A 12,043-nucleotide genomic window follows, 5' to 3' on the forward strand; every position below is an offset into this window, starting at 1 on the left:
AGAGCTGTCTGCAAAAAGTTTTATGATATGGAAATATGGTGAGAGCCTCTGTGATGAATGGGCATAATGAGGCCAGAAGTAACGCCGAGCTGCTGTGGGCATCTGGAGCGTTTTTATCTTGAGAATAATACCTGAGTGACATGAGCTCATTCTTTCTGAGACGCAAAGGTTGCCTTAAAAAACCATTTATGGTGCTTGGATGTTTTCACATTTTGTGGTAATAAAATAGGGTGTTTTCACTCCTGATAGTTTGGTAGAGTTGGTTCGATTGGAGACCAAAACTGCAACATTTATTCCATTTTCAGCTGCTGTGGTTCGCTTCCACACTGCTCTGCCTCAAATGCCCCAAACACTTTGAAAAACCTGTTCTCTTCCTCACCTGTGGGGGCGCTGCACCAAGAACCACTGAAGAAAACGACACAGAAACCTATGAAGAAGACACGTCTTCAGGAAAGGTAAGCAACGGAAGGGTGTCAGGTTTTAGCTGTGGTAGGTAAAATACCTTAAGCCATTTCTCCGGCTAGCGTTAGACTCTCGTGTTTTTTGGTTGTATTTACCCAGGATGTGTGTCCGCTTCAGTCCGCTTCCTGCCTTGGGACCGGTCTCCGGTCTGTTTGCATTTAGGGTGTTTTTCCTCCCAATAAACTGGTAGACGAGGTTTGTTCGCGGACTAAAACCGCAACATTTGTTACATTTTCAACTGCTGTGGTTCGTTTCCACTCTTCACTGTCAAACAAACCAGACTTCTTAAAAACCTGGTCCCCTCCTGACCTGTGGGGGCGCTGCACCAAAAACTACTGAAGAAAGCGACACAAAAACCTTTGAAGACATAAATTCAACAAAAATGTATTAGCATGAGAGTTTAGTAGTTTTCTGTTGTCTCCAAAAGAGAAATCCTAAAACCACTAAAATCTGATGCCACTCCATTTTTATTTACATTTCTGAAGAAGGAAGTTGCACTTTGTGTCTTCATGTAATTTCCTTCAGTGGGTTTTGGTGCAGCGCCACCACAGGTGAGGAGGGGAATGGGTTTTTCAAAGTGACTGCAGTGTGAAAGCGAACCGCATCAGCTGAAAATGTAACAAAAGTCCCTAATAGAACCAGTTTCACCAAACTATCAGGTATGAAAACATCAAAGGCCTTCAAAATCTATGTCTTATCAATTTAGTGAGATATATTTTCAGAACAAGGTCATAAACGGTGGGGGGGGAAAGCAGCATCCAGGTTTGTAAAGTCTCAATTTAATCTCAGCCTGAATGCTAAACACCTTTATATAGACCGCTGAATGTCTACAAGTGAGCTTGGTTGTTAAAGCTACAGAGAAGAACCATCGCCACTCTGAGAGATGGTGCATTATGTCCAGGCTGACACGTCAAGAGGCCCCAGATTAACGACCCCCCTGCACACACACCACCGTTCCCACCTCCGTTCCAGGGGCCACACTCATTTACATAAACTGATAATCCTTGATAAAAATTTCCATTAGACAAAGGTGAAATGGATCAATTTCTGCTGCCAAGATAAATCTCACGTTTTACACCTACAGGGTCATTACACGAGCCACATTTCAGAAATAATGTATTTAAAAAGTCCGCCGATAGCGGCCATTTCCCGTTTTCCAATTACCTTTAAGAAAAGCTTATTCTGTGGACAATAAAGCACATTACGGCACAATATGATACAGTCCATAAAGATCAGCGTGTTTGATGAGAGGTTAGCGAAAGCTCAGCATATTTCGGCGGGGATGTCACAACCCCGTGGTTATCGCTGACACCTCGCTGTGCTCGCCATGCAAATGTCCTATTACGCCCAGTCCAAATAGATTAGGAGGCCTGTTCGGAAGTAAACAGTTTTTTCTGTTTTTTTTTCCCTTCTCTGTCTCCTTGCAGAGAAGATGGGAGGAAATAAAGACGGCACGGGTGAGAGAGGAGGGGACAAGATTGACAGGATAGAGAGGTGATGCCACCTGTACAGGGCAGGAAGAGAACGGAAAAACCTCATTAGTCTGCCTCCATCCCAATTCGCTGCTGTGACCTTGAGACATCCACGCCTCCCTCCAGGCTCAGCCCAGTCAGGACTCCCCGGATCAACCCCCACCTTCAGCGCCAGCATCTCCTAATTCAGCTGCAGCCATTTGATGAAGGTATTACAACCTGTTTTTCTGTCTTTATCTTGTGTCGTCCTTTTTTTGCATTCCTGAAACTTGCAAGATGCGTTTGAGGGCCATTTGGTTTTATTTATATCTTAAGCAGTTTTTAGGGTGTGTTCATTAGTTGTTATTATTTGTTTATTGTTGTTTTTTTTTTAGTTGTTTTAGTAGTTTTTTTTTTTTCTTCCTTTTTTTGCATGCTTCAGGGTGGTCGTGTTGTTATTATGTACACATAAATTGTGAAAGGAGTACTCGGCAGAAGATTTTCAAAACAATTATACAAATATTGTTGACCAACCAACTCACCATTTTGTGAACTAACATAAGGATTATGGAGAGCCAAAATTTGCTGACAGCTGATGTAAGCTACTTGTGTGGAGGAAAAAGATCAATTTCACATTTCACTTCACAAAAATGTTCTCTCTATTTCAGTTTTTGATATTCCATTAGTTTTAGTTCACTATAATGACCTTGCTGAGAACCAGTCTCCATTTTGTTTAACACTGTTTTATACATTTTTTAAAAACACAAACAACACAGAGTTGGTGTAGCTATGATACAAGTTGAAGTGCGAAGAGCTTATAGCTGCAGCATGTAACTTTCATAAAAATATGTTTTTAATGTATTTGTTACAACTTTAACTATGATGGTTAGATGTGTATCAGACAGGTAATCTATGAAAAAATCAATCTCTGCCTTCTCCCAGTTCTCCCAGTGCTAACTTACTTCAGAAACAGCCAATCAGAGCCAGGAGGAGGATTGTCTTGGTGCTGTCAAGACAATAAGTCACCATGTACACGCTCCATGTACACGCTCATGTACATGCTCTTGTACGCGCTGCTCACAGCCTCTCCCCTTCTCCCTGCTATGTTAGAGCTTCTCCCCGTCAGCAGTCTGTCATGAATGCTAAAGCTAGTTAGCACTGCCATCACTAACAGTGGATAAATGTCTTTCCTGAAGCATTGAGTTGTTTCTCCACTATTAGCACATTTAGCAGCGTGTACACAAGGTTGAGTGATGGCGCCAAGTCCCTCCTCTTGGCTCTGATTGGTTGGTTTTGGTCAGGAACAGCACATTTTTTCAGATCGCAATAGTAGCTCAGGTAAGAGTTGGAGGATATCGATCTTTTCACAGGTTATCTGTTTCTGATTATACTTGTTATGTTATGTTTTATAAAAGCTATATGTTGCAGTTATAAGGGATTAATGCTTCATTTATTGTTTTAAAAAGTGTGAAGAGCTTATAGGAAAAAAACTGGATGGAAAAATGGATGATTAAAAAGATATCAGATATAATTTCCCTTTGAAAGTGAGATTTTCTTTCAGGAGATCAAGTTTATTTGCTATACAAATAAATTTGACTTTAGATTTATTATGGATCCAGTTACTCAGAATACATTTCTTTCTTAAAAATAGCTTACCACCCAGCTGAAATTAAGTAACTGTTAATAAACATTAATAGAGGATTATTAAATGTTTATATGTTAAGTCAATGCGATCCTACAGCAATGCAGAGTTAGAAAAGACCTAGATGTCTTGGATTTTATGGGAAAATATAAATTTCAGTTGAAGACTTGGATTTGAAAAAAAATGACTTAATTCCAGAAGTGTCCACTAGTGAGTGTAGCATCTTCCAGTTTTTAACAAGTGAAGTGAAATGGCCTTATTTACTTATGAACTGACAGGTTACTGATCGACGTCTCTCAGTTGCTGCTTCTCCAAACCTTCAGTCTGAAAACGTCTCTCTCTTCAAAAAAAAACTGTAGATTCCTGCAGATCTGAGAGCAGAAACAAAAGAAATCAGCTGCAGATATCTCCTCTGTCCCACCAGCTGCCTCCCCCTCCAACACCAGCAGACATGAAACCCATTATCCTGATGAAATCTGAGGTAGTGCCCATTAAAGTGTGGCTGCAGATCTTCAAAACATTTCCGCACTCTGAGATTTTCCTGACAGCAGGTTAGAGAAAAGAAAATTATTTATCAACAGATTTTTGTCTGCTTGTCCATTTTTCATCATGTGGGTGTCCCAATCCTCCATTACAATAATCATAACCTCAATTATTACCAGGATTTAAAGCACTAACTTTGAATAAATCATGCTGTGATTGCTGCATTCCTCATGCAGTTTTGGGGGCTCTCATGTCTCCATGAGCTACCATAGCGCCCCCCGCAGCTTTCGGAGTGAAACAAAAGCTTCGTTTAGCTGTGTGACTCATGGCTCTGCAGCTGTGAGTCTTTTGTTTCAGCCACACAGCGAAGGAGTGACAACAAACAACTGGGTCCAGTCTGTGATCCGCTGCCTGTGAATCACTGAGCTGCTCATTCAGACGTTTAGTCTCACACAGACACAACCTTAGTAACATTTTTTTCAAAGTGTGTAACTTTATTATAAAGAAAGAAAACCATTTAATAAAAGTTAAGATGATGTGAAGATTATTTAAAGGTTTATGAGGGTGTAAAGTACAAGAAAAATATAATTTTTCCTGTTTTAATGTTAAAAAGTAGACACCCAGAGCAGCAAATTGAACTCGTAATCCTGATCTGTGGATTCTGTCGTCGTTACTGTACTGGTTCTGCTCCACGCTGACGGACAGATTAGATTCATCAGCTTTCTGCTGCTTAATGTCAGGTTGTTCAGTGGGTGGCCTTCTGGCCACTGCAGGTACAGACTGACCTCTACAGGAGGAGGCCGGAACTGCAGCCTCTCCTCCTACAACAGCTCTGATTCACAAAAACCAGACATCATTTAGAGCAAACTCATCTTCATTTTGGGTCATATTGTGATCGTGAGTGTGTACAAGGTCTGGGTGAGACGAAATGTATCGACAAAAACCCGTGGGAAAATAAAACATTAAGAATTGGTGTCTGAATTCAGTGAGTACTAATTAAAATGGAATATTGGACATCTTTTCACATTGAGTTTGTAATTATGTGTTATTAGAAGACTTTATTAACAATACCTAAAAACCAACTAAAAAATTTAAAATGGCATACATAAAAAATAAATAAATAAATATCAATTATTTGCACTTCAGTTGTTCCATCCTAATTAAAGTCTCCAAAATTTCTCTTTATCCATGATTGGTCACTTTTATTATTTGAAGTTGTTAACGCATAAACCGGTAAAGACAGGAAGTGTTAAATAAAAACAGATACCCGACTTCACTCTTCTTGTTTTCACGTACTGACCAAGCTATGTTGCTATTGCGCTTCCAGTCGTTTCACCAGAGAGACTCTTTATCCCGTCTTTGCCATCACTGTTACTGGTGTATAAAAAAAAACAAAAACAAATAAATAAACAATTCTTAACCTGGTGGGGAGCAAGCAGAGCCTGGTGGCCCGCCAGGCTTATTGAACACTTTGGGAAACTATGCGGTAAATGTGACTTTTTGTCACTCGCCACATCGATCACTGTTTGTAAGTTGAGACTGAGGCTGCTGTGTAAAAGTAAAGAAACACTGCCACCTGCAGGTGGGAGTCAGCTCTCACTAAAATCCAATGTTTTTGATAATTTTTGCAGAAAATTGGCAAGAAACTCACAGTAACACATTAATGTGAAAAAAAAGTGGGGACCTGTTGATTTTGTGCAAATTTCCATGATCGTAAATTTGCGAAAAACTGGATGGACCGAGTGATGTAATATGGTGTCTGGAATCTAGAGGGCCACATAAGAAGCTAAGGCAGGCCAGATTTGGCCCCCGGGCCTCGAGTTTGACATACAAGTTTGATTGATTTATATTAATCTGGTTAGTAAACTTTTTATTAGCCTAATTTAAAGTGTTTCTTTCTTTATTAATTTCTTTTCTAATCCCTTTATTTTTTTCTTTTCTCCTCTCTTCCTTAGAATAGAAATATAATTAGTACATATTTTTAAAAAGGAGTAAAACGGATAAAATAATCTTTGTAAGGTTTTCAGTCCTGTTTTTGATGTAGCTAAGCTGGTTTATATTTTCTACTTTATTCTTATTTATTCCATTAGATCTCAGAAATGACCATTTCTAATAATAAAATGCAGACATCAAAGCTTGATATAAATATGTTCACTAATAGTGATAGATGCAGCTAAAATGTTTCAGTAAACTTTTTGTAGAATTATTTGTAAAATATTTTTAATTCATAAAATAAAATGTATAATTTAACATATTAAATAAAAATGTAGTTAAATTTAAATACATTTATTATCACAGCTGCATTCTAGTTTTTTTTCCACCTCTGAGTTTTCTAACCTGAAAAAAAAAACTTCCATCTCTGGTCAGGTGTTTTGGGCTGGATTAAAATATGCCGTACAGCTTCTGATCGCTACATGTCACAATCATGAAAAACCTCTCCAGGTTACAAAATAAAATAATAAAAATAAAAATCCACAATTACATTGTTTTTAAAATCTAAATCTTCTTTGCAAAAGTCAGGAAAACTAATCTGCGTTGTGTGTAGCTCTGCAGAAAGAGGATAACTGACGGCGCATATGCAGCTGCAATCTCTGCAGAGTTTTGTAATAAAGGGCTTATTTCGGCATCACTCCGAATGTAAGGGAAAGAAATTACCAAGCAGACATCGTCCTTGTGTCATTAAGCTTAGTTTCTCTGAGTGATAAGGATGAGCTTTCTGTTTTTGATCCATTAAGGATTACCACTAAGTTTCGTCCAGCTGCAAAAAAAAGTGCAACACATGACGGAGCTGTAATCCCATTCCCAACAGCAGCAAAGTGTCCTGAAGCCATCACTCTGCCCTTCTCCATAATCCCTACGCTACTGTAAAAGAAGAAGAAAAAAATTGTTTTTCACTTTTCCTTTGCACTCACAGCAGGAATTAAAAGTCAAAGAACCAGATGTATCTTCTAAGACTAAAAAAAGTACACGTAAAATCTGCGGATTAAGATTAATGCCTTTCAATATTGTTACACAGATGAAACTTTGCCCAAACAAACAGAAAGCGGGAATGTCATTTCATTCCCAGAAAGCGCTCAGCGGGCCAGATGCTTCAAGGATAAACTCATATATTAGTACTCCAACGTTTGTCCATGCAGACATTTCACTTTCAGTTTTTAGTCGGATTCAGAAACAAAGCTGCTTGGTCCGAATTTATATATCGACGTGTTTGACTCTCGTTGTCTTATTTAACCAAAGGGAAACTTTTATTTGAAAAACAAAAAGCTTCCTCAGAATTTGAGAAGGAATTTTGTTCTTACTCTGTGGTTAATTCATCTGCAAAAGATGAATCTGCTGAGTTGACTTAGAACAAGTCATGGTTGCTATGGCGACTCCGTAGCAACCAAACCATGAATTTGGTGGGGATAGAAAGAATAGAATATACTTTATTGATTGACAAGCTACTCCCTCTAAGGTGTTAAATATGTTCAATACAAATAAAACCATAAGAAATTAAGTTTCTAAAGTCTCTGGAATAAATTGAACCCACTTCTCTGAACCCCATTGAAAACCTCGTGGTTATTCCACCAAATTTTGATTTCTGAACTCTTCCAAACTTAAAACATTAGTATTGTTGTTTCTAAATGAACATGAGCTTGTTTTCTCTGCTTTATTTGAGATATGAAAGCTCTGCATCTTTTTTGTGATTTTGACCTTTTCTCCTTTTCTGCAAATAAATTCTAAATTTTTGCTTGGAATTTCAGAGACATGTTGTCAGTAGTTCATAGAGTAAAATAAGTGGTTTCTTAATTTTTTACAGAGCTGTATAAATACCTAAGAGTGATGTAAGTAATTCAATATGACTAAATATAAATAAATAAGTGAATAAATTAACAGGCATACAAATATGTTAATCTAAAAATGAGTGCAGAGAAAATTAGATTTAAGTTAGTCAGACAAGGGAAGCCCACAGCATTACTTTATTCATCTCATTTAAGCCTCAAGAAAACAATGACTGTGCAAAATCTGCAAGCCATATGAAAAAAATGAAGTTTGAATGAAATGACGTGTCTAGAGTTTTAGATTAGAGCGTTAAATTTTCTCACCCATTCACCAAAACCTCCTGATAGTCTGGGATTTTTCTAAATTTTGTAAACAAAGTCTGACATCATGCTACTGGTTGTCTTGATACATTTTTTGCATTAATCTTTCCAACACTGGAAACTGAACATTATGACAGAAACAGAAGAAGCAAACACTCTAAATAATGACAAGTTTGCTTCCACTGCAAAAATTAAAAATATTAAGTATTTTTGTTCAAATATGTTGGTGCACTTCAAATAAGACAAAACTAAAGTAATTTTTCAGCAAGATATAGGAGCTTGTTTTATGTCAGTAATAAGTTCTTAACATTGATTAAAAGTACTAGTTAAACTGGCAAATTATTTCACTTAATGCAACATATTTTTCCTATGTTATAAGTTAAATAATCTGCCAGTGGAACTAGAACTTCTTCATCAATATTAAGGAAATATTTACTTAAAACAATCTCCTATGTAGTTTGTTTTACAGTGTACACTGCAAACATTCTTGGTAAGATTTGGTGTTTTTGCCATGTCAGGTCTTTTAAATCAGCACCCTTAATGAAACTATGCACAATTTCAGAGTCTCACCAACTGTGTTACAGTAAAATTGCAAAAGAGCAGAAAAAAAACAATTGGCTTTGAAAACTAAACTGGTACATTAGTGAAGAAATTAGTGTTTGTACTAATATCTAGTACGACCCCAACTTTCATGGTCATACGAGTTGGTGGTAATATCTTTAAGTAGCCAAACACCTGATTTGTTTCAGATATTCACATCAAACTGAATCTGTTTGGCTTCAAGTGAATCTCAGAGGACAGGCGTCTGATGTGGATGTCCGCTTGAAAAAAGTCCTTTTTGATGATGCATTTTCCTGGACGATAAATTGTTCCAGACATCATTGCGATAAACGATAATGTTGTTGTTTTTTTGCGTCTTTTCTTGGCAAACATCTGCATATCTTTGCATTATTTCCTCAGCAGGTGATTTCTGTTTCTAAATGTTGCGTTTCTCAGGGCGGTCCTTTTCAGGAACACATCAGCAGAATGTTTTCACACTCCCCCTCCTCTTCCTCATCTCTCTGCGGCAGACTGAGTTCACCCCCCACTCTGCGGGAAGAGCAAAGAGCTGTCTGCAGCGTTTTGTGTCAAGGCCCGGAGCACGGTCCTCGATGCGAAGAGGAGAGAACAGGAGAGGAAGAGAAACTCTGTGTGACACTGAGGCATGGAGGAAGAGGAGGAGGAAGGCGAGGCCGCATCAGGAGGTTGTCGAGCCACATCCAAGTGTCAGGGTCCCGAAATAGTGGCGAGCGACAAGCAGACTGAAGACACCAAACAAACAACAGCTCTCAGATCGAGTAAACATCGGCTAACACGCGGGACGCGACAAACTGTGAAGCCTCCCTCTGTCTTCCGGTCCTGCTAATCAGATCCGTGGAGAAAGCGACCGGAGAGGACACTGGTCCTGCTGGAGGAGGCCTCTGCCGCTCTTCTGTTCTGGCCGGGGTCCTCGAAGGGAAAAAAAACAAAAAAACACTGACAAGCTCAGTGTGGACACAGAGGACAGAGTCTCGTCTCCAGCAGATGTCTCGTGGCGCAGACTATAAATAAAGCCAATGAGAGCAGCCGGCTGCTGACGACGCTCCGTTCACTTTGCAAACGGCCCGACTGGAGATCACAGCTTTTTAACTAAAGTATTGATCTTCAGTTTCTCAAGCCGATTCTTAACCTCTGTACTCAGGCTGGATCTGCTGGAGGTTTCTCCCTGTAACAAAAAGGAGTCATTCCTTTCCATTGTCGCCACCTGCTTGCTCAGGGTTGCAGCTAACGATTATTTTAGTAATCAATTCGACTTAAAAATTGGCACATAGATTTTGCATTTAACCACTTAAGCCTGTCTTGTAGTAGTTAAACTGACCTGGACATGTAACAGATCAACACTGAAGTGTTTTTGTTCCAAATGAAAAAAGCTGAAAAGCTTTGAAAATAGTATGCAGTGCTACTTCTGTCATGTTTAATGTCTGCTCTTTGCTGTAATGTGCAGCCAACTCAATGTGACTCTAACATCTGTGAAAAGATGCACGACATCCAGTGCGTTTAATATCGCAGCATGGGTCTTTAGCTGTGAAAGAGGAGCGCACCAGTGTGGCGTCGTGTTCAGCTGATGACCCTGACAGTCCCAAAGGACGTTGGTAGCCTGGAGGCTTGTCTGCCTCCATTTAAACCGGTTAACAGCGCCCTGTTTGGATTGGACAGACAGCCAGCTGCAATTAAAACACATTTGTTTTTAGTGTTGGGGATGAAAACGTGCAGAAAGTGAGCAGTTGTAGAGCAATAATTGAGTTCACAGCGACTATGTCTGCTTGTAAGGAGCAGCAATCAGATTTGTTACCGGAGTGGAGATCAGACAAGAAGAAAAGATAAATACTGAGAAATACGGATCAGAACGACATCCCAGATGTCAAACTATTTTCTTAAACTCAGAGCTTAAACCCAGAGCTATATTGACCCTAACCCCCTATGACGCAGGGTTAGGGTCGATATAGTTTAGCTGTATTTCATTGTGACTTTTTAAGTTTTAATCAGTTTTTGGGTTGTGTTTGCTAGTTTTTATTTAATTAATAGTTAAATATGTTTAACTATGTTTAGTTTTTATTAGTTACTTTTATCATACTTTGGCTAATTTTTAGGATCAGAGTTAAAAAGAGGTCAAAATATAGTATTTGTGTATACGTTGGTTGGGTAATGAAAATACAATTTTCTAAAAATATGTACCGATTCCTGAGTTTTTTCTCAACTTTTTATGTCGCCATTTTGCGGACAGGCTAATGCCGCCAAGGAGGATTAGGAGTGCCGTAATTTGCCAACAGCTGACGTAAACTGCACGTCAGGTCGAAAGGCTAATAAAAAAGATCAAGGGGAATTATATCTATAATTTTAACATGTTAGAATTAGTTTTATAAACGCACAATATAGTTCCAGCTAGTTATCGTTTTCCTAATTACGGTTTTTATTAATTTCAACTAACAAAAATGCTTTCTCAATTTAAACTTTTATTTTGTTAGTTCATTTTAATGACCCTGGCTTTTAGTATCTAAAATGATCGAGTTTTCCTTCTCCGCATTTGTAACAAATTACTGCAGGCTGCGGTCCTGTAAAATCAATTTAGTTCGCAGAGGATTTCTATTGGTTGCCCCTGCGTGCGCGAGTTCCAGTCTTAACTTGGCGTGGCAGCTGACACTTTGCCAGAGTGGATGCGCTGAGAGGTGTATTAGAAGTGATAATGAAGAACACACTTCCACTTGAGAACGAGGCAATTAAAGTGGGGGTGTAAACAGCCGAGGGAGCAGCGAGTGTGACTTCCCTCGGGAGGGAATCACCAACATCCCTCACACCTGAGAGGTCTGCGGAGGACTCTGGCTCTGATGAGGATTCCTGGTGACAGTCTGCGATGGGGAGGTGTAAGACGAGGAACTGGAGCCCGAGAGCAGCCGCAGTCACTTCAGCTACCTCTTATGTCTGTATATCTGACTTCCAAGCTGCCAGAATATGTTGTAAAACATTATTTTACTTTTGGGTGTTTTCCACTTGATTAGAGGCGTATTTTCAGAGTTTTTCCTCCTTATTGGACCACTTTTATGCCGTTTATTCATTTACACAGAGACAATGTGCAACGTACGATCGCATATTATGGTCATTGCAGAGAGGAGAAAGAAAGAGGGATATATTTCTGCCAAAAACTCAGAAATTTTCTAGAAAAAATTTGTAGATTTCTGAGCTCTAAATGTTGAAAGTTTTAGACTTTTTTAATTATTATAGAAAATGTCTAAGATTGATTTAAAGAGATTTTTTTTTCAAAGTAAAGTTTTTACTTTTTAAAGTTAAAAATTTCCATGTTTTATTTTTTAGAACATTTTTTAGATACATTTCAAATTTCGGTGTTT

The 12,043-nt window shown here is 38.7% G+C and overlaps 1 protein-coding gene across 3 annotated transcripts in view; it reads left to right on the forward strand.

The window, feature by feature from the left end:
- The first annotated feature begins 354 nt into the window (after positions 1–354).
- The window catches only part of paqr3a (progestin and adipoQ receptor family member IIIa), a 22,302-nt gene continuing 10,613 nt past the window's right edge, over positions 355–12,043 (forward strand). The window contains exons 1-2 of one of the 3 annotated variants that reach the window (XM_016669156.1): positions 355–455; positions 1,890–2,143. Coding sequence is in view for 1 of the 3 variants with exons in the window: in XM_007547392.2 (XP_007547454.1) it covers positions 11,551–11,620 (70 nt within the window). In the remaining 2 variants the exon portion in view is untranslated. Of the gene's footprint in view, positions 456–1,889; positions 2,144–11,328; positions 11,621–12,043 lie in introns of those variants that run through there. The other 2 variants (XM_007547392.2, XM_007547394.2) reach the window with 2 other exon arrangements.

Source organism: Poecilia formosa, unplaced genomic scaffold, assembly GCF_000485575.1.
Source record: "Poecilia formosa unplaced genomic scaffold, Poecilia_formosa-5.1.2 Scaffold20, whole genome shotgun sequence".
Taxonomy (NCBI): Eukaryota; Metazoa; Chordata; class Actinopteri; order Cyprinodontiformes; family Poeciliidae; genus Poecilia; species Poecilia formosa.